This window comes from Mesoplodon mirus, assembly GCF_964341445.2.
Source record: "Mesoplodon mirus genome assembly, chromosome: 10".
NCBI lineage: Eukaryota > Metazoa > Chordata > Mammalia > Artiodactyla > Ziphiidae > Mesoplodon > Mesoplodon mirus.
This window is the reverse complement of record NC_138986.1, coordinates 92,130,151-92,153,499: the sequence shown is the minus strand read 5'-3', so window position 1 is coordinate 92,153,499 and position 23,349 is coordinate 92,130,151. Positions and strand designations below refer to the sequence as shown.

General features: G+C 44.3%; 1 protein-coding gene across 3 annotated transcripts in view; it reads left to right on the top strand.

Annotated features, from left to right (window-relative positions):
• Nucleotides 1–23,349, top strand: part of FILIP1 (filamin A interacting protein 1) — a 197,601-nt gene that overhangs the window by 130,472 nt on the left and 43,780 nt on the right. For all 3 annotated transcript variants that reach the window (XM_082633350.1, XM_082633349.1, XM_082633351.1), the window contains exons 3-4: nt 3,236–3,409; nt 11,855–12,033. In XM_082633350.1, the coding sequence (XP_082489476.1) occupies nt 3,236–3,409; nt 11,855–12,033 (353 nt within the window). The remainder of the gene's footprint in view (nt 1–3,235; nt 3,410–11,854; nt 12,034–23,349) is intronic.

Sequence of the window (23,349 nt, the reverse complement as noted above, 5' to 3'; positions counted from 1 at the left end):
TTAGCCCCCTGTATCTCCTCCATCCTAAGGTTTGTCATGTTATAATGTAAGTGACTTTCAACTGATTGTCTATTTCCCCCTAGACTTCAATGCCTCAGGATGCAATTATATGTCCAGTACTGAATGTGCACAAATATTTATTGAACGGATGACTGGACTCAGCTGTGTGGACTATACCAGGAGTATACCACCTGTGTGGGCTCCACCTGTCCTGTGTCTGTCGCCCCATCCCTACTTTCACAGCAAAGACCAGATACCCACCCTTGACTTTGTGAGACGGACCACACACTTACCTTTCGGCCCCAGGCTTTGCACAGCGGCCCTCTGCTGCCCCCGTGTGTTTGGAATCAGCTCCTTATGCAGCCAGTTGAGACAACCCCTTGCTCCACGGGGTGCAGTTTCAATTCTGCAGGGACATCTTTGTTTTGGGCCTCCGTATGTCTCCCCTGGCACAAAGGGGAACCAGGTAGGATGGAAGAGAAGGCTGTGACCCCTCCGTGTCTGTTTCTATACCCTAATCTCCTATTTATTCTCCTCCATCACCAGGACTAAGTCAGTTGAACATTTTCATGGTCTCTTCTTCCTCTGACCTCCTTTTCTCCCCTTTCTAGAGCCCTCTTCAAAGTATTCCTCCCTCTGGGTCCTTTTACATCTACGTAAATACAGTGGCCTATTTAGCAGCTCCCCAGCACCCTAAGACTTTAACTACTTGCTTGTGATAAAACTTCCGAGTGAAAATAGTAACGTTCAAGGATAGGAACTTTCTTACATTTTGAACTTCAGTCTTTTCTACAAAAATTAACAAGACTCTCAAAACAGAGGCGTAGGGCCTCCCTGGTGGCACAGTGGTTGAGAGTCCGCCTGCCGACGCAGGGGACGCTGGTTCGTGCCTGGGTCCGGGAGGATCCCACATGCCGCAGAGCGGCTGGGCCCGTGAGCCATGGTCGCTGAGCCTGCGCGTCCGGAGCCTGTGCTCCGCAACGGGAGAGGCCACAACAGTGAGAGGCCCACGTACCACAAAAAAAAACAAAAACAAAAACAAAAAACAGAGGCGTAAAGTGGTTTTATCCCCAAAACGTAGGATCTTAATTACATAGATTGAATCACATGTTTAAAGTAATGAAAAAATTTATTGTGGTCACATCTTTAGTATTCCATTGACTAAACAGATATCACAATATGAATATTTGATTTACTATAGTAAACTATTCTAAATAGCAGTGATTTATGGGCAACATTCCTCTTCCTTCTATGATCATTATTACAGCAATTAAAAAGCTTTTAGTTCCTGAAGAATAATGTGGCTCTAAATACATAATGCACAGGGTTCCATAACCATAGCCTCTTTTTCTTTGGTAATTGGTGTCTAGGGTAATTGAACTCAGAATGAAATGTCTGGTATATGCAGCATAACACAGCCAATACAGTTCAAGCATAAGCACATTTTTTAGGGGGAGAAGAAATAGGTGTTTCACATCAGTTGTTTTCTTCTAAGAGAACTAGAAAGATTTGGTTAAAAAGAAAGATACCAATAATATTTACATATTTTTAAAGTGGATAGCTTAAACTTTTAAACTAAAATAGCTACTTATTTACTGTTGCAAAGCTCTTTGTTTACATCGTCTGCCTGAAGACTGAGAACAATGGACATACCTTGGACTCCTTCAGTACAGGGTCACCATACACAGACGTGGAGTTGTGCCTTGCATAGGGGTGCCTGGCAGAGGGACTGAATAGGGGTGAACTAGAGCCCACTCTTTGCTCGTTAGGCAGGCTGCACTCTGACTCAGGGTTGTGTCTCCCGGAAGAAGCGGGCACCTCTTTCTAATTTGCACAAAGACACTGTACAGCTAGCCTGACTCTGTGTCTGCGCTTCATCCTTTCGCCCTGCATGGAAACACATTGCCTTTCCATTCAACTATTTTCTGACTTTAACTTTCTCGCTAATTCCAAACCACTGGTTTCTTCAAAATTAATATTTTCCATTTTTGTCTTGAAAGGACCACATGTATATGTGGCAGAGACAACATAGGGAAAATTTGCAAATTCCAGTCCAGTGACGTTTCTGTAATAAATTCATCTTCAGCCATTTGGAATTAGATGAATTTGGAGACTACGAAAAAGCAATAAAAGTGAGAAATCTCAAGAAAGACAAACTTTATAATGGTCCTGTCTCAGGGCTAACTACTTAGCTCCCTTGTTTAGAATACCATGATAATGAGCCAGGTTTATGATGTAAGACCCCCAGTTAGCATAACACAGGGGAAAACTCTATTCCACTGTCACAGACTGAATTTCTGTTGCCACCAGTGTGTTCTTTGGTACAAGTTGGGATAAAGTCAGGGTACTTCATACCCATCACCATTACTGGAAAAACAAGTATACAACCAGATGGGAGTACGTTTGGTCAAAGTCAGTTCCGTCATAACTACAAAGTTCATCGTTCCTCATCAGTAGAAAATACATCCAGATGTATTTGCATTATGTGATGGGAACCACAGTCAATATGACTGAAAGCCTATGATCATGTGGTTTTCTCAAGAGCTTCAACAAGACCCTACAGTTTTGCTAATGAACCAAAAGAACAACTCTGACCCCACCAACCTGACTCTGATTGGCAGTCTGGATATTACAAGAGTTAAGTTTCACCTTCAGTGGGAATACATTAGGTTGGGAAGCCCAGCCCAGCACCGTGAGAACTCCCAACCATGTGTTTCTGTGCAAAATGAATCACTTGATGGGAAACAGGAAATCACCAATAAAGGCTGTTTTTGTTAATTACACACGGAGTTAGAACCGGAATAGGGGAGAGCAGGGTTTTATTTTAAGCCAGACTTGAATACTGTATACTGAGGGCATAAACAGAAAACTAGAAAACTTTAAATTGTCATTGACCTCCTGTGCACTGAAAAGGGCTAAGTGTCCCCAGGAGCAGTCCTCCCCCTTCTCAGAATCACTGCTACTTAGATCAAGCACTTTCTATGTAGTTAATATTAGCACAAACCCTTTTTCTGCTTGCCGGCTTCCTAGCAACCTGAAGCAGAGTATCTGCTTGCCAATCTGCTTTTGGTAAAAAAAAAAAAAAAAAAAAAAAAAGGAACACAAAACACCCAATAAATTTGCCCATAGCCCTGACGAGACAGGAATAGATTCAATAAACTCCGTGTTGATTCTGTGAGCCCGGCACGGGATTTCTGTTGTCAACCATCTGACCTTGCTGCACATTCCACCACAGGCCAGGGAAGATGTGATCCACGTGCTGAAGACGGAGAAAACCAAGCCCGAGGTCCTGGAGGCTCATTACGGGTCTGCGGAGCCGGAGAAAGTGCTGCGGGTCCTGCACCGAGATGCCATCCTGGCCCAGGAGACGTCCATAGGAGAAGATGTGTACGAGAAACCCATCTCAGAGGTAAAAACAGACCCCGACAAGTCCCTGAGAAGGAAGCCTCGGAGGGATGTCTCCACACCCTTCCATTTTACACGCTATAACATTTTCTTGGTGGGAGGGAGACGCAAAAGGGAGGGGATGTGGAAACATATGTATATGTATAACTGATTAAATTTGTTATAAAGCAAAAAATAAAAAAAAAATAAAAATAAAGCAAGCTGCAAAGTACAAAAAAAAAAAAACATTTTCTTTCAAAGGCAAGCATTTTATGATGCCCTAATATAGAATTAAAGTATAATTAAATAATTCAGAATTACTGTGGCTACATTTCATTGATAAGAATTGTAGAAGTATTTCCTTAAATATACTTAAAGCCCGAAATATGTTTCTCATGTGGTTATGATAGTTACCTGCTCTTCAGTCTGTTATTCTTTTATTTCTCTAAGAGGGGATATGTATAAAAATTTGAGGTGCTTATGGGTTTTGGCATTGAATTTTCAGATTACTATCAAATTGGTAGCCTAAAATTAAACTGATTTTTATTATTGATATTTATGGTTATAAAGCCACTCAGTTTTGATATCTTATAGATCATTAAAATGGTCTCATGTGAATGGCTAAAACATAAAAGTTGAAGCAAAATCCCAATGGAAAGCTTAGGACAGTTCTTTAAGATGAAAGGGAATCTAATAGGACCATATTTAATCATTTTTATACAAGACTGTATTAGGAACTATCAACTGTTGTTGTTAATTACCCATGATATTACATGTTTAAAATACTCTCATATCATAGTAGAAGTTCAGTGAGGAATCAGGGAACCAGTTGATGGATCCAGCCATGCTGACTCCTCAGAATTCATGTTAAAAAAAAAATCATAGGTATGAAATTAGTATCATAAATGAATAAAGAACGCAGAAATGAAGAGTGCGAAGCAATTTATTGTAATTTAGCTTAAGACAAGCCTTTGCAGCAGCTCAGCTTGACAGGTCTCAGAAAGATCTGCTTTAGAAAGTATTCACGACAGATTGACAGCCCCATAATTTTCTAATTTCTGCAACCAGGATGAACTAGAGCTCTGTTCTCATCTTTTCTTTAAGCATTAAGAGATAATTATCAGTATATGATAGAACAGAGTCAACTGGCTGAATCCACTTTCATGTTTGAGATAACCCAATTATTAGCTGCCTGTAGCTTTGGGCAGGTCACTTCAGCTCTTTAAGCCTTAGTGTTCTCCTCTGTCAGGTGCACATCTCATAGAATTGTGAGGATTAAATGAAGCAATGCCCGTAAAATTTTTTTTTTTTTTTTTTTGCGGTACGCGGGCCTCTCACTGTTGTGGCCTCTCCCGTTGCGGAGCACGGGCTCCGGACGCGCAGGCTCAGCGGCCACGGCTCACGGGCCCAGCCGCTCCGCGGCATATGGGATCTTCCCAGATCGGGGCACGAACCCGTGTTCCCTGCATCGGCAGGCGGACTCTCAACCACTGCGCCACCAGGGAAGCCCCCGTAAAACTTTTAACATAGTGTCTGGAACATACTAGCTACTCAACAAATACCAGCCATTAGGATCTGCTGGGAGCTGAGGGTGATAATTGCTCACACTCTTATTTACTTCCAAACCTGTAGGGACTCGAGGAGTGAAAGACATAGAGAGGTCAAAATATCAGTTTTATATTATTCTTATAATCACCTGGATTGAAGAACTTGGCTTGGATAAATAGTATCATTTGGGCTTCTTAGTTCTTTTCTCCCAAGTTCGAGCTTGGTATGACCCCTCAAGGGAGAGGTAGGTCTGCAGAGCACACACATCCAGAACCACTGCCTCTGACCCACTGAGTTCTATGGACAGTACATAAAGGAAGGCGTTTCCAACTTACCTTCAGAAAGTAGGCCTAACCCAAGCGGAAAGAAGAGCAGCGCAGAAAACACCCACCTTTCTTTTGGGTTGTCCTGCTGGAGTCCGCTTACGCTGGGCATGCTTCTTGGTTCCTTTCTCCCCTCAAGTCACCAATCTGAACAGTTGTTCCCCCCTTGGGGAGAAATGAATAAGGAGGTAGGGGGAAGGACAAAAGCTACTTTTCCCAACGCTGGCAAAGTGGTGAAGTCCTGCTCTGCGAGAGAAACAGAATGCCGAAAGGAGAAAAGATGTCATCCACCACTTACAGATGTTTGGTTTCTTAACCCTTTGGTCTTTATAATCAAGTTCCTGTTGCTCAGGAGCAAGAGAGTTGCTTCCAAGTTCATGATGTAAGGATCCCCTATATTACTGTTCCATTAGCCTCCTGGTATCATAAGCAGATAGTCCAGCTCTTGTTCCTAGAAGCCATGCTGTACCTCAAGCCAAAAATCACTGCTTATTCTAATTTCTGTCCCAAATTAGGCCCAGCTAGGTCCTCCAACAGAACTCACCAAAGGTTAAGCAGTGAACCCAATATGGTGGACCCCCCTCTCTTGCCAGGTATCTGGGGAGAAATTAAGCAGCAAATATTAAATCCCCCTGAACTTCCTTGTAAACTAAAGTCTTAGATATCAAAGTTCATAATTCTTAAGCAAAACTGCAAAGAAATTAAGGGTTCAGTTTCTTTCCTTCCCAAATTCTTATTCTGCTTAGCCTTAGCCAGAAGGATCTTAATCTTAGGCAATTTCAAAGTTAAATTAATACATCCTGAAGTCCTTTATTCTATGTTTACTTAAAGAGTCCAAAGATTATGAGGACACGTGCGGCTATCATAGTACCAACCTCATATTCATAAATTGTTAAAAATGCAAGAAAAGCCCCAGCTCCAAGGTCAATTTTTCTCAAGTGTAATAATATTCCTTGACCTCAGGACTCAGCACGAAGCAGGCTCATGTCACCAAGATCAAGGCAGAGACTTAGAGGATGTCTGAGGGAAGGAGGGTGGATAGAGAAAATCTTCAGGTACAACAGGATGCCAGTCAGTGTGGGGGAACTTGTCCCCATCAGACAGAGCCTGCCGCCATCAAGAGGCTAATAATTATGGGAAATGGCGAATCCTGGGTTGGGTGGAGGAATCTGTTTCATGTATTATCCTTGCCCTCAGTGAGTGGCATTTGAAACCTGTCTGTCTTTTTGTGAAGTTTAGGGATTTGCAGTGGTGACATCCTCCATGCCTAGGTCTTATTTTAGGTGCCCTACTTTTCCACCTGCATATTTTTATTTATTTATTTATTTTTGCCTGCGTTGGGTCTTCGTTGCTGTGTGCGGGCTTCTCATTGCAGTGGCTCCTCTTGTTGCGGAGCATGGGCTCTAGGCGCGCGGGCTTCAGTAGTTGTGGCACGCAGGCTCGGTAGTTGTGGCTCGTGGGCTCTAGAGCGCAGGCTCAGTAGTTGTGGCGCACGGGCTTAGTTGCTCCGCGGCACGTGGGATCTTCCCGGACCGGGGCTCGAACCCGTGTCCCCTGCATTAGCAGGCGGATTCTTAACCACTGCGCCGCCAGAGAAGCTCCCACCTGCATATGTGAAATCTCTTTAATCTTTTTCTTTTTTCAGCCACGATGTCCAGGCCTAGGAAACCCATCGCGTTCCGGTGGTTTTCCTTACTGCCCGCTTGTTTCGGTCACCTTCCCGCAGGTGACCTTCTGAAGCCTGTCTGCCTTGGGGCCTAGTTGGGACCTAACCTTAGCCAGGTGACCGTTCCTCAGAACTTCGCCTTCCCTCATGTTTGAACTCTCATTCTGGGGTAACTTGTCCTACTCAAGGCAACAAAAATGTTTTCTTTTGTCACAACCTTTCCTCCAGTAGGAAGGCTCAGCTGAGTTTTACTGTTATTGTTGTTTTTGACCAGTTTTTCAAATGGCCCCTTCTTTCTCTATCACTATTTTAGGCATCGTAGAGTTTTTGTTTGTCTGCCTCTAACTTCCCCTATGCTTTCAGTCCCAGACATTTGTTTTCTGAATATTACCTTCCATATTGTGTAGTGTGTGGTCACCCTCAGTGAGAGAAGCAAAACCAAGGAGTTATGAGTCTGCCGGAGGATCCTTTGTTCAACACACATATTATCTACTTTTATGTTCTTGAGTTGGATGATACCTCCTAAGGAGTCTTTTCCCGTCACAGCACACCGGGGTTTGGACTGAATCTGCTGCTGTCCTGCCTGAATCCCCTTTCGTTTGTCTCATCTTTCCTTCGAAATCTACATCTCCAAGTTTCTTGAGCATGTTCGCTCAGGGCCCATCTACCATGGCTGACACCATGAAACTCACCCCAAATTGCTTTACGTATCCTACCCCGATCTCAGATTTTAGTTCTTCAGCATGTCTATATTTTACATAACCACTTTGAATCGCTGTTGCAGTCTTCAAGAGAAAGGGCCCCAGCTGATCTCATGAAGAACCATCTGCAGTTTTACAGCATGTTCCTCAAGCGTTGCCTCGATCCCGACACCCTCTTTGTGGGGCAGTCACGCTGCTCTGTTCTCTAGGCTCTCCTGTCTCCACCTCCTCTGTCACCCATTCTGATTCAACAAAGACTAAAATCTCTCTCTCTCTTTTTTTTTTTATAGCCCTATCTTTAAGGGCACTTAGATCCATGTCCCTTTTGGTCTTTCCAGTTTGGTCCTTAAGGCCTCATGTTTCCTCTTAAGTAGATTTCTCTCTTCTTAAATTCCTTACTATTTTCCCCATTAGCTCTCTGTTGATAACAGAGCTAAAATCATCCCCTAAACCATGATCCTTTTGTCTGAAACATACTGAAATTTCTCCCCATCTCAAGCCCCTGAACGTCTTCTCCACCAGCTTGATTCAGGTACACTCTTTCCTTAGTAAATTTTGGCCTTTGTTGCTATGATGATCTCATTCAATTTTCCTTCCACCTCTGTCCAAGTGGGAGCTACATTTCCAAAGTAATAGGTGCCCATTTCGCTTTCACTATTCAGTAATAAGAACTACCATTCCTCTGTGGTTGAGCCACAATTTGGAGCCTGAAAACCCAAAGCCATGGGACACAGTATACATGATTAATGAATCCACTGGGAGGTGGTCTTCAGAGTCTCTGGACAAGCCACACAGATCCAAGAGGTCAGCCCACTTTGGTTCTCTCCTAGGAGCTCAGTGCAGTTCCAAACAAAATAATGAGAAACAGGGTCTGACACAGCTGATCTGTTGCTACCTGTGTTAGTTCTTACATCCAGAATTTAAAACTGAAAGCTAGATCCTCATACAGTAATGCTTTATTGCTAAAGAGGAATTTACTACCTTTGCAGTTTAAAATCTGGTCTGTGGGGCTTCCCTGGTGGCACAGTGGTTAAGAATCCGCCTGCCAATGCAGGGGACATGGGTTCGAGTCCTGGTCCAGGAAGATCCCACATGCCGCAGAGCAACTGAGCCTGTGCGCCACAACTACTGAGCCTGCGCTCTAGAGCCCGCGAGCCACAACTACTGAACCCATGTGCCACAACTACCGAAGCCCACGCTTCTAGAGCCCGTGCTCTGCAACAAGGGAAGCCACTGCAACGAGAAGCCCGCGCACCACAACGAAGAGCAGCCCCCGCTCACCGCAACTAAAGAAAGCCCGCGCGCAGCAACGAAGACCCAACGCAGCCAAAAATAAACTAGGAAAAAAAAAAAGGAAGTCTGGTCTGCAGTTCTGGGTGAAAAACGCAGCTCACACACCAATGTGTCAGCATCCTTCCAGATGCATTAAAGGACAAAAAGACTGTCTTCCTGATTATGCAAACCAGTGCTGAGGTCAAGCTGTACTGGTGTACGTGAGGTGAACACAGCCCACAGAGACAACAGCAGCTACTCCAGGGGCCTAGTCCCAGCACGGTAGCTGCTGAGAACAGCTAATCTCAAAGGCCCACACAGACAGAACATACTAAAGCTAGGGCCTAGCAGTCCTACCTAGGCTGCCCTGGAACAATTAATATCAACATATGCTGTTTTTCCTCCAACTGCCCCTACAGTGTTTCTCTCTCTGGGTATCTCAGTCAACCATCCAATTAATAACGCCCCCATCTTTGCCTCCTGGGTTCCTTGAACAGATTGAGGGATAACTGCAGGAGTCTGACAGATGACTTGAAACATTAACTTTATTGTTGGCATCAACAGGTAGATGACCACCAACCAGGTTCCTATTACTCTCTCTCCTAGACTCTGGAGACAGCACCTGAGGGAGAGGACAATGTACCATCTTATGGCAGACAGAGTAAAAAATAAGAAAGGAAAAGGCAGGGCTGGGCTTCCCTGGTGGCGCAGTGGTTGGGAGCCCGCCTGCCGATGCAGGGGACACGGGTTCATGCCCCGGTCCGGGAAGATCCCACATGCCGCGGAGAGGCTGGGCCTGTGAGCCATGGCCGCTGAGCCTGTGCGTCCAGAGCCTGTGCTCCGCAACGGGAGAGGCCACAACAGTGAGAGGCCCGCGTACCGCAAAAAAAAAAAAAAAAAAAAAAGGCAGGGCTGTTCATGCCCAGCTTGCTCTCCCCAGTACAACCTTTAAATACCATTCCTTCCTCAGGGAGGAGTGGGTCAGGGTATCAGGAAACAGGCAGAAGCTGCTCTTGCAAATACTCTCAAAAGGAGGGAAGGCCTTACTTTACGACAACGTTAAGAAGGATCAAAAACGGGAAAGAGCTGTTCCTTGCACATTTCTGATGATGGCCCAGCCATGCTTGACAAATTCTATAACATATGGTGAAAATCACACTTGTGGAAAAATGGAGAGTTCTTGGGGAGAGTATTTTGTAACAGGGAGTTATTCCAGTGCAAAAACCTCTTGTGTAGACTGTCCCATTAAGACTGCAGTAATTTATCAGAACACATAAAAGTACGATTTGCCTCCCTGATCATCTCAGGTATGGCTGGCCAACCTGGGCTTCACCAGTCTGACTGCTCACCTGTTCTTAGGCAAAGGGGGTGGAGGTCTAATTAGAAGGCACTGAGGGGACTTCCCTGGTGGCGCAGTGGTTGAGAATCTGCCTGCCAATGCAGGCGACACGGGTTCAAGCCCTGGTCTGGGAAGATCCCACATGCCATGGAGCAACTAAGCCCGTGCGCCACAACTACTGAGCCTGCACTCTACAGCCCATGAGTCACAACTACTGAGCCCACGTGCTTCAACTACTGAAGCCCATGCGCCTAGAGCCCGTGCTCCGCAACAAGAGAAGCCACCACAATGAGAAGCCCGCCCACCACAACGAAGAGTAGCCCCCGCTCACCGCAACTAGAAAAAGCCTGTGCACAGCAACGAAGACCCAATTCCGCCAAAAATAAATAAATTTAAAAAAAAAAAGAAGAAGAAGGCACTGAGGATTATGGGGGCAAAATCTCTTTTATTTTGGGCCCCGTAAATGATTCATTCACAATGAAAATATAATAAAATTGTACAGGGAACCTCAGATCCTCCTTATGACTGGAACATCAGGGGAATAGCTCTGAAGCTGATACCCATGGAGCTGCTCCACTGACTCTTACAGAGTTGGCTGTGGGATTAAGAATGGATTCTAAATATGTCTGATTCACCTAGAGCAGTGGTTCTTAACAGGGAGGGGGGCATGGGGACTTTTCCTTCCGGGAGACATTTGACAACGTCTGGGGATAGTTTTGTCACAACTGGAGGTGGTAGTATTGGCATCTAGTGGGCAGAGCCCAGGGAGGCTGCTGAGCATCCTCTAGTGGACAGGGCAGCCCCTCAGATAAGAATTACTTGGCCAAAATATCAGTAGTGCTGAGGGTGAGAACTCCTGCACTAGGGTCTGAAGAGCAGAGTAGGATAGGGAACTATCAATACTGTAAGACTGGGTCCAATTTAACAAACACGTACTGAACACCTGCTTTCTTCCAGGTGCTGTGCTAGGGACCAGGGACTAAAGAGGTGATCAAGGCATATGGTCCCTTAAAGATCGTATAGCCTGGCCGGAGAAACAGATACAAAAAGCCCTGTAATAATATTTGATAAGATCTCTTTTAGTTTGAGATATGTGCACTCTGCAGGTTCTGAGATTCTCCCTATATTTCGTACCTCTTGGAAGAAGAGGATTGTGGGTCCTTCATATACTTTTCCTAGAAATGTACTTAACGGCAAGCCTTAAAAAAAAAAAAAGTTGCAATGAGGATAATTTCCTCCTCCCAGGGGAGGAGTTTGGTACACGTGCCTGCTGAGCTCTTTATTTTTCTGAGATTAGGCCAGATGCTATTCTCTTTCTTTCTGAGTATAGGGCTTCACTGTCTCATTGAAACAGTGCGTTTGCTTTCCTGAAAGGTTAGGAACGACACATATGTTCACAGAAAAAAGGCCAGAGGCCAGAAATAACTGCAGCCCTATTGTGGCTAGTTCATAAATCCAACTGGCCTAGAGAAAATGATGGCATGGGGAACATGGCAGAGAAGAGCAGATTCCGTGTCCTCCCCCACAGGTAATAAATCATTCGACCAACGCAAACAAATTATTTAGAGTCCTCCGTAAATGAAATAAAACATTAAGCTCTTTCCCATGTTTGCTTCCTCAGCTGGACAGACTTGAGGAAAAACAGAAGGAAACCTACCGGCGCATGCTAGAGCAGCTACTGCTGGCCGAGAAGTGTCACCGGCGCACGGTGTACGAGCTGGAGAACGAGAAGCACAAGCACACGGACTACATGCACAAGAGCGACGACTTCACCACCCTGCTAGAGCAGGAGCGGGAGAGGTAACTGCGCACGCGCGCCCCGGAGGGCCGCGCTCTCGTCCTGCCCCTCCTGTCCTGGATCAGATTTCCACCCGTGACTCCGCGGACACGTGCCCGGGGTCTAATTCCTAATTTCCGAACGGTTTGCAGAGAGTGAGACAGACTTTGCTTGGAACTATTGATGTGAGCATGTTGGGGGTTCGTATAAATACGGCAGCACATTCCCACTAGGATGTGAAAAGCCAGAAAGCCACAAACTAAGGGAGCTTCTGTTTTAACTTGATCAACGAAGCGCCTACGTTTGAAAAGCCTCTCTACTAACTGCCTTCTATTAGAAATAATATACTTTTTCTCTTTGGGCTTAAAATGCACTTATTCAGTGAGACAAAATATCACCATTTTAAATGAATCCTATTCATTCTTAAAACGGGTATAGAAAATCTTACTACTTGGTTGTGGGTGAATTACTTAATGACTAGAATTACCTGCTTAACTTTTTCAGGGTTGCATAACTCTTAAAACTCCGTGTAAAACAGAACAAAAATTCAGCGTTGAGCCTTGAACACTGTAGGTAGTTTTCTCAGACCAGGGATTAGCACATTTGAAGCAGGGACTTCAAATTGAAACGCTTTGTGATGAATTCTTTGATACTCTCCAGTTTTTCAGCATCTTCTTTTTAGCTTATTCTCTCCTTTTCCTCCCCTCAGCTGAATGGTTACATCTGTGAGTTCCACAGTCTTTGAAACCAATGACATTGAATCCCGATGCTTTGAGTTACCAAGCGTGTCTGCTTCTGTGTTTAGGACTTGCAAATTAAGAGCCATTGGGAAAGAGCTTCACCAGTCCCAGCTTTGCTGTATCTAGTTACAAAAAGGAGATCTGGTTTTCCCAGATTAGTTTATTTGCCAGAAAAAGTTACCTCAATAGGAAAGTAAATAAAAGCGTGAAACAACAGGTTTGTGTTAAATTTTTAAGTTATTGGTAATGTTTACTTATTATTGGACTTGGTACATCTCTTGAGGAAGGAGAAATGGAAAAGGGAGCAATGGCTGCAGTGTTATGTACAGTACCCTCCACTTATAGTTTCTTTAAGTCTGTCTTCTGCTGCTGGAAGCTCAGGTTTATCAGCTTCTTGTTTGGACAAATAGATGGTCCAATTTGATATTTTGGGGCAACCAAACAGTGAGAATAAACTCTACTCTGCAACCTCCATGAACTTTCCGACCTCAAGCATAGGTATTGCAAACAAGGTTTTAATGACGGTGTAAATTACATATATCTAGGTGTCCTGTGTTGGAATGTGGTCAGGTAAGAGTAGCAACTTGTTTGATATTTTTTAAAAGATCTGAAATCAAGTAATTTTAAAGAACCAGCTGTGTGAATTAATATTTTCTGATCACTTTGTAAATCATTTGGTCTAGAACCAGATATGTCTGCCTTTTCTACAATTTCCCACCTAAGCTGAGGTGAATTCACCTACAGAGTGGTAGGTTTAAATGAAGTATGTGGATGGAGAGACTGTACTTACCCAGCTGTTTCTTTTTCTTTCTTTTTTGTTTTCCTAATATTTGTGTACTGTGAGAATAATTGAAATAATAACACTTGATGGAGAGCTCTATAGTTCACAAAGCACTTTTATATTCATTATACAATGAGCCTGTCCCAAGTGTACTTATTTACTAACTTCATGTAGACCAATTCAAGACTAACAATTCCAATCCCCTGCCCTTCCTTTGGAGTTGTTTAATTTGACTAGGGCAATTACGCAACGATTTCTCCTGAGCAAAGCGCTATGTAGGAGGTTTTAAAAATCAAAGCAGAATTTAAAAATTATATATATCATGATGCTTTTCATACTTTGATCAGCACCGCCGAGATACGTCACCAGATGTACCTGTTTTAGATAAGAATCTTTGACTCACTAAATATCCAACCACTTTAAGATTCTGAAACAGTAGTTTTGACTCAACAGGTTATACTTTAGTGCTTTATATATTTTCCTGTCAACGTTTTTGCCCAGGCCGCCCCCCTGACTGACCACCAGTGCACGTGCTGTGGGCACATGCTGACCGACACTCCTTATGCTACATTAAACGCCCTCACTAGGACCCTGATAACTGAAGTTGGCATCGCTGAATTTCTCTGCCTTCTGATCTGAGGCGTCCACGGTGACTGGCTTTGCTGAGTTCCCTGGGCAGTGAAGCCTTTAGGATTTTCTCAAAGGTCAGGCCTGGGCCTCCTGCTGCCCTTTGGAAGAGGCCCTGCTAAATCTGCTTTGGGTTAAATCCTCTTTTTGAAGTAAGCGGTCATAATTAGATGTACTTATGGGGGCTGGCAGTTTGCTGACCCTGAGGCTTTCTTTCCTGTGGGCAATGTCACCAGGGGCTGGTCCCCACCAGGACCTGGGCCATGGCTCAGCCAGGCCCCAGCGCCCCACTCGGCTGCAGCCACTGCCGGGGAAGCTGGGCTATTGCTGATAGAGAGCTGGTTTTTCCAAGCCTGAGTGGGAATTCTGGCATAGACTATTCCAAGTCCTTTGTTTGCCTCTTTGTTTTGCACTCCCTTCCCTCTTTCTCCGGAAAAGTCCCTTTTGTGAAAAAAAAAAAAAGAGAGAGAGAGAGAGAGAGAGCGCCAAGAACTTTCCTTCAGAAACATTTCCCTTTATTTCTCCTGTGAGCATGACTCAAGGAAGGAAAAAAGTGAGACGAGATAAGCCCAAGTTGTTTGTTCCTTGTAATCACCCAGTTTCTACTGGGGGTGTGACTCTGCAGGCTGCCTCTACCTAGACAACTTTCTGATTTGGTGGCCATGGGCGGACGGGCGTGCAGACCCAGGGGACCCTTCACACAGACAGAGCATCTAGGCTCCATTCTCTATACTTGTCCAGCTCTGTAAGGGTTTCTCACGTCCTCTGGAAAATGGTTAAAGGTAATAAAAAGGGACCCAGGCAGACAGGATCAGTAGCTATCCAGATTCAGATATTTGATGAAACCAGAAATCCCTGGCTTTCAAAAAAAAAAGCCGGGCCTCCCTGGTGGCGCAGTGGTTGAGAGTCCGCCTGCCGATGCAGGGGATGCGGGTTCGTGCCCCGGTCTGGGAGGATCCCATATGCCGCGGAGCGGCTGGGCCCGTGAGCCGTGGCCGCTGGGCCTGCGCGTCCGGAGCCTGTGCTCCGCAACGGGAGAGGCCACAACAGTGAGAGGCCCGCATACCGCAAAAAGAAAAAAAAAAAAAAAAAAAAAAAAAAAAAAAAAAAAAAGCCTTGGTTTGACTAGTATGGCAAAAGACTTCTGAGCTCAGCCCTTTTAAGTCCCTCATCCTACAGGTTGGTTAACTGAGGCCCAGAAAAATTATGTAGCTCAACTAAGACGACAGTGCAGGCCACTGGTCCGGCACTGTTGTACGAATGAGTCCCTTGGGCAGAATGTCTTGTTTTATGTTTTCTTCGTGTGTGTGTGTGGGGGGGTCCCAACCTCCAAGCTCTTTTTTTTTTTTTTTTTTTTTTTTGCTGTACGCGGGCCTCTCACTGCTGTGGCCTCTCCCGTTGCGGAGCACAGGCTCCGGACACACAGGCTCCGCGGCCATGGCTCGCGGGCCCAGCCGCTCCGCGGCATGTGGGATCCTCCCGGACCGGGGCACGAACCCGTGTCCCCTGCATCGGCAGGCGGACTGTCAACCACTGCGCCACCAGGGAAGCCCCCAACCTCCAAGCTCTTAACGTCCAAACTATGACACAGAATCTTAAAAGGCAGAATGATGGTTATTGGGAGGATATAAACAGATCTATTTGGACCACCGGTGTCTTTCAACTGTCAAGACTGGAGAAGCTTTAGAACAGCATCTGCTGGAAGGAGCAGCCTGGGGAGTTGTTCTGGAGCGAAGTTTGAACAACACACACAGTGTTCTATTTCTGTTGTATTCTGATGGGAGGCTGATGCTAGTTATGGGGGAGCTAAGTAAAGCACCCCTCCAAGCTACCTCCTTGTTATGGCCACTCACCTAGACCCTGAAAGGGTAAAACTAAGCAGAAGTTATTTTTCACTGTTCAGGAGTTGCTAAATTCATCCTATATAAAAATTCCACACATTAAGTGCCTAAAATGGACAATATATTGTTCTGGGCTTCCTTTATGCTAAACCAAAAGATTGATCATAATCTGTTACCATCATTTACTGCTATTTATTTTAACAAATAGTCGTATTCCCAAATTAAAAAGTGGAAATAGCATGAAAAAATGCATTGGCTTAACTAGCATTGTTTAAAATATAGATGAAAATATCCTTCATTGCAGTAATTAAGATTAGATAAAGAAAGCTCCCTTTCTAACTAACTGCTATATTCTGTTTGGTCCATATTTTGAGTCAACTTGACCTTAAAAGGCATAATTCTGAGCACATGAGATCACCTTCAGAGTTTATGCTTTATTCTCTGTATGAACTGCAGCACTTGTAATTTTAATCTTACACTTTCTCTAGGGCTGCTTCAAGAATGTCAAGATAGAGAAAATACAGTTACATCAAAAAGTGCTTTGGAACGTAAAGAAGTATTTGAGGGGGATGTGTGTACGTGTGTGTGTGTGTGTGTGTGTAAATGATGTGGGGAGGGCTGTCTAAATCTATAACTGTAGATATAGATTTGAAAGCTTTTGGATTCTATAGGCTCAGCTGGGACTGCATAAATAATTACATCATCATATAATATTGCAGCAAGCCTTCCAAGTATAGGGTCATTTTTTAAAAAACTACAAACCAGCATCTCAAGAGAAATCTGTTAACTTGTGAAGCAAAGAATGCAGGAACAGGGGCTTGAAGGAGGGGAAACTCTCAAGCCCCATTTCGGTATTGTTCCTTTAGGCCTGGTGGCCTGTGAGACAGGCTGCACCAATCCACTTGCCTGTGGCGGGGATGACCGGTCAGAGCAAGTTTGTGAAAAGTTGCTCTAGCGGCCTGGGATCCTGGGAGATATTCTTGGCACACTTTATAGAAAAAAGATGCACATCTGGTTCCCTGGCATATTTTCCCTAAGTTTCTCAGATTTAAATGCCTTATGTCTAAACTATCGCAATAAAATGGACTTTTCTCATTGGTAGCGTGGAGAAGCACAATAAAGTACTTTGTAGAAAAAGATTGCTGCTGATGTGTAAATGATCAAGTCTGATCATGCAGAAAGTAATCAGTAGGTGGAACATATCAGCAGGAAACAACGGAGCCCTCTTGTCTGTGCTTAGCCCTCAGCTACATGCTGCTCACTAGCTGGGCTAGATTTCATTGACCCCCCTGATACGTACACATCTGGTTTAATCCTTACCAAACTGTATGAAGTAGAGTTACTATCCCTATTTAGAAGATGGGAAAGCAGGTTAACTTCCTTCCACCAAGGTCACTTGCCAACAGTTAATTGGAAGAATCAGTGTTTGAACTGAGTTTCCTACAGTAAAAACAAACAACCAACCAAAAAAAAACCTTTTCCACTTCCAAGTTCCTACCTTCTGATTGAAATGAACACTTCATTTCTCCAACGTCTGGAGGAAGAAAAGATGACTTGAAATGTTGGCTCTGTGGATGGCACATCCGTTCTGTTTGCAGGTTCAGGATTCGAATTCACAGACCTTTACCTGTCATTGAGATAAGCCACCTACTATCAATAATATCCTGACCAAGAAAATTGCTGACCAAGAAAATTGCTGGGAATAGACAGCTTCTAAGAAAGAAGAGGAATTAGAATTCAGAGACTCAATCACAGAAAGAATACGTTTTACGGTTGATTTTCTGAAAGAACGCAAGGATCAAACTCCACCTTCCAATGGCTCTCACCCTTGCAATTTGCAAATCCCACTTCCTACTGGAAAATGTGATGGAAATGAAGGAGCCTGAGGTGATTTTGATTTTGCATAACTAGGGTGTTTGTGTTGGGGGATGGGATAGGTGGGGACAGTGTAAAGGAAGTGGTGTTATATCTTACCTAAAGGGACCAGGCAATCGGTGACTGAAAAAGATAGCTTCCCAAAGTTGGAAGATGGGAGTTGGAAGACAGTTGGTCCTCTTAAAAGACCCAGGATATTAACATATCTACTATTAACACTGTAGAACTAGGAGCCTACTACTCATTCTTAACTAGACACCCCTGGATGAAATATGAACGAGCCCATTAAAAATGCCCTTGAGGTGCATTTCACCAGATCCCATCTGTACAAAACTGCTGAGTCTTGAGTGGGTATGATCTTTTTCCCAAGCTTTATAGTGTTCTCATTCTCAAGGTCATTGAGTTAGCAACCTCTGATGTAAGATTCTTCAGAGTTTTAGTAATATAACTTTTAACAGATATGCCAGGGAAGATAGGTTATCTGATCAACATAATTTTCTAACTAATCAAAGGTTATGATATGAATTAATTTACCTTTACTGTTATGGAAGATATTTCTCAAACACATTTTACTTTTTTAAGAAAAATTTTAATATACCACAAAATCCAGTTAAGTCATATTTGAAGATGTCAGAATCTTGTAGTGCTGCTCTCTGGGTGACTCTGTATGTTACAACCTCAGGGTCTATTAGATTATATTCAAATCTAGATGTCAATTATGGTTGTATTTTATTGTTGATAGGATGGTGAAGATGTTTTCCGGATCTTAGGGCTTAACCCGGCTAACTGAGAATTTTAGTTAATTAGATTCGACATATTTGGACTTTTACAACAACAGCAACCGAACTTGAACCAGGAAGGACTCTGATATTATACAAAGGGGTGGGATAATAATCAAAGAAAATTGGCCATAAGAAAGGGACAGCGTTGAAAGGGAGGTCTTGAGAGAAAACGGGCAAGGAACACATTTCACTGCTTAAGATTTTAGCATGTAAGAATGCCTCAGTCCTGGTATTTGACACCCCTTATTCTTGAAGAGTCCTAGGAGAGGTGAGACTAGAGGGTGGTATTTGGAATTTGAATGTGAGAGTTAAAGAGTGAGAGCCCGGTAGTGGGAGGTGGTCAGCTTGTCAGAGTCTGTCTAGTTCTGAACCAATCATTGAGTTGTTCTCTTTCAATTTCAGGAAATTGCCAGACAGTTCTGGAAACCCTAAGTACCTGACTCACTGCAGGGGCCTCTTCTGAGAGAAATAGAGGCAGCTCCTTTTACATAACTGTCCTTCTTTCTGTCACATGACTCTGTAAATGCTGGTCACAGCCAGTTAGCCCAGAAGTAGACAGCTGACCGGACAGAGGTCACAGAGGTCTCACACTCAGACGCCCCAGGTGTCAGGCAGTAGCTGGAGGGGGCAGGTCCAGCTCTTCAGCACACACTGCGTGAGCGGAGGGACTGCTGGGCTGCAGAGCTCCCACTCTGGCTGCCGGGGGAAGTCGCCATTCAGCTCAGGCTGACCGACCCCATTTTAAATTGTGGGTTCGGTGTCACCAATTCAGATTTTTCAGGAAAAGGAAGAACTCTGATTTTAGTAAAATCTTGTGAGTCAGTGTTCACTGAAATTTATAAAACAATGTGCAGTGAACAAAACTCATGGCTATTTAGTCTCTAATGTGGCTGGTTTGCAACCTTGATGACCTAGACGTTAGGGAGGCTGGGACCTAGGAGGAAGCCTGGCAGGCGAACCCTGCTGAATAGTGTGCTCTGTTTGATGGTGACAAACTAGCTCACTGAGACACTCTCTTGGAGCATACGAAACAGAAAGAAGTAAAAACAACAGAAGCCAAGAAAAAACCCAGCAGACACATAGAAATTCTGAGTAAAGAATATCTCCCTCACAGGACTGGGTTTCAATGGACACCTCTGTCTGAGGGGTGCCAAGCACTGGGTCACAAGCGTGTGCTCTAGGGTTACTAAAGCTGCAGGTGCATGCTCCACAGTGATGCACAATTTTCCACTTCTCCCTGGGCCTGATTCACTCTGGGATATTCTTTCTCAGAACTCCCTGGGTGACTTTGTCCCTTACCACCTAAAGACTCTCATTCAAGTATAATATTGTTACAGCTTTGACATTTTCATTTGCCAGTGCTGTTATAGAAATTTACTACAGTATGATAATAATTGGGTTTTTTAACCTAATTTTTTCTATTACCCTGTGACCTGGTCCTCATTAGAGCAGCCAGCCAAGAGCAATCACAGCTTCAAGGGAAACTTGCCGTAGCTGAAGGAGAGAAGTGAATAGCTTCTCTTCTGGATTCCAGAAGCAAAGATCTCAGAGTAGCTTGAGAAAGGACATATAATCAAGTTGATTCAATTTTTATCACCCCTCCTTTCCTGTTTAGATAAATGCTTCTTTTAAGAGAGAAACAAGACAGCAAGAGAGGTCTATGTCATGGGAGTAGCCTGTGCAAAAGAAGAGGCTCTGTTCTGAGCTTATTTGGGGTGTGGGGGTGGGGAAGGAAAAGTGGAGAGTAATATAAACCCCAGATATATGGGTGTGAAGAATTTGAGAATGGAGCTATCACTAGGTAGAGTCCAAGGGTGTCTCAGTCTGCTTTGGCTGTCATAACAAAATAGACTGGGTGGCTTAAACAACAGAAGTTTATCTTCTCCCAGTCCTGTATGCTGGAAGTTCAAGATCAGGGTTGCCAGAATGGTCAGGTTCTGGTGAGGCCTCTCTTCCTGACTTGCAGACGTCCACCTTCTCGCTATGTCCTCACATGGCCTTTCCTCTGTGCATGTACATGGAGAGAGATATTCTTATCAGGCCTCCAGTTCTATTAGATGAGGACCCTACCCTTATGACTTCACCTAACCTTTTTACCTCCTAAAAGCTGTATCTCCAAACATAATCACGATGGGGGTTAGACCTTCAATATATGAATTTGAGGGGGCAAATAGCAAAGGGCATGGCAAAACTTGTGGTTCTCCCTCCAATAACTCAAGAGAAAGAGAGTAAAACTTGGTGTCTGACGTGTCCAGTTAGAGAGAGCTTGATATAGCTTCAGTATCCTGCAACCCTAAAGGAATATCTAGATTTTCCCTGTGCTTCTGAAGGGCCATGGGAATAGCTGATTCAGGGCTGGAATGAGAACAGAACTGTGACCCATCTGGATCAGCAATCTGAGCAGGAATGCAACTGAGGCCAGAGACCACAGTGTGCATCTCAGAGAATGCCAGCATGGAAGGATGATGCCTACATGACCTCCCCCGCATCCGTGATGGCCCCAGAACTCAGCCCCAACTCCAGAAATGGGGTCCTGAAGCCTTAGAGTTAACCCAGGAGACCCCGACTTGACTGAGGAGTCTTTAAATTTACAAAGGAAATCCTTACCTGACTGAGTTTACCCAGAATTAACTAAAATAAAATAGAATGAGGCAGAGGTGGTGGCGGTGGTGGTGAACGCTAGCCAGTGTAAGATGACAGTGGCTCTGTTGGTGGCAGCAGGTGAGGTGGCTGAGCCTGGCCTGGCCCGAGCCGCCACTGCTGAAAGGATGACCCAAGCCAGGAAGCGGGCTGCTGAGCCTCGACGGCCTGCATGCTTGTAACTGCCCCAGCCAGACACACTCCTACCCTTGGCGTAGCCATCCTTCAGTGAATCTACAGATGTTTTTTCTCAGGAGCTCAGCCTGACCCTACCTCAGTGATACAGGAGGAAAGACCCGCTGTTGTATTCAATCAATCAATCAATCAATAAAATAAAATGGAATGGGAGCCCATAAAAGAAACCTAGAGATATAGAAATATGAAGATAATTGTATTTCTTGCACGCATGAGTTTGAGGCCTGCAGTTAGTACCCCCTTCGTTAGTAAAGTCATCCGGGTGTGGGCTAAAGAGAAATAATGTAGTATTGTGTCTGGTTCCAGAGTACTGAAGGTGTGCTTACTAACGTTTTGTGAAACTTAGAGGATCATCTGATCTAAGTCTAACCTTTCCAGCCAGTTAACTCTTTTCCTGGGTTATTCTAGCTACATGGTACCAGACCCCCTCAAAATCTGTAACCTAGAGACAGTTGTTTTCTCAGTCTCCTGCATTTCACTGGGAGCCAGAGAGCCTTGAATTCAAATGCTGATTCTGCCACTTACTAGACGAGTTAGATAACTTTTGGACAGGTTATCTAACCTCTCTGATTCTTGTTTTGTTTTGTTTTGTTTTTTTGCGGTAGGCGGGCCCCTCACCACTGTGGCCTCTCCCGTTGCGGAGCACAGGCTCTGGACGCGCAGGCTCTGGACGCGCAGGCTCAGCGGCCATGGCTCACGGGCCCAGCCGCTCCGCGGCATGTGGGATCTTCCTGGACCGGGGCACGAACCCGTGTCCCCTGCATCGGCAGGCGGACTCCCAACCACTGCGCCACCAGGGAAGCCCTGGTTTCTTTATCTATAACCTATCTCATAGAGTTGTTTATGTTCATGAGATAATGAATGTAAAGCCCCTTCTACAAAGTATAGCATATACTGCCTAAAGGTGATCATTTCTTCTGCTCACCTGTGTATCAAACACTAAGAGGAAAACTATGACGGTTTCACTAGATCACAGTTTACATTTTCTCAGGCTAAGCTGTTCTGAGAACAATGCAAAGTATTGGAAAAGTAAACTATACTGTTGTCGCGGGGTAGTTGTTTTGTATTTAGATTGTAGGTAGACTCAGGAAAACTGAAAACCTACTACAAACAGAGAATTCAATAAAGTGAGGTGGCAGGGTACAAAACCACATAGAATCAATATTCAAACATCAATAGTTTTCCTATTTCCAAAAGACAAAATAATATAAGCTATATTAAATATTAACTATCTAGGAATAAACTTAAGAATGTGAAAGATCTACGTAAAGAAAGATTTGTAATGCTACCTAGAGATTTGAAAAAGATTGAGACCAACAGAAAGGCTTACCATCCTAGGGCTGGAGAACTCAACGTTGTAAAGATGTCATCTCCATATATTAATCCACAGACTTAATGTGGTCCTAATAAAAACACCATCAGGTTTTTTTTTAAGCATCAGAACTAAAAGAACTTATTCTAAAGTTAATATAAAAAATACATAAACAAGAATAGTCAAGGGGCTTCCCTGGTGGCGCAGTGGTTGAGAATCTGCCTGCCAATGCAGGGGACACGGGTTCAAGCCCTGGTTTGGGAAGATCCCACATGCCGCGGAGCAACTACGCCCGTGAGCCACAATTACTGAGCCTGCGCGTCTGGAGCCTGTGCTCCGCAACAAGAGAGGCTGCGGTAGTGAGAGGCCCGCGCACCGCGATGAAGAGTGGCCCCCACTTGCCGCAACTAGAGAAAGCCCTCGCACAGAAGCGAAGACCCAACACAGCCAAAAATAAATAAATAAAATTTAAAAAAAAGGATACTGTAATCTTATAATAAATGACAGAAATTTGGATTGATAGCATTCATTGAAAATAAAAATAAA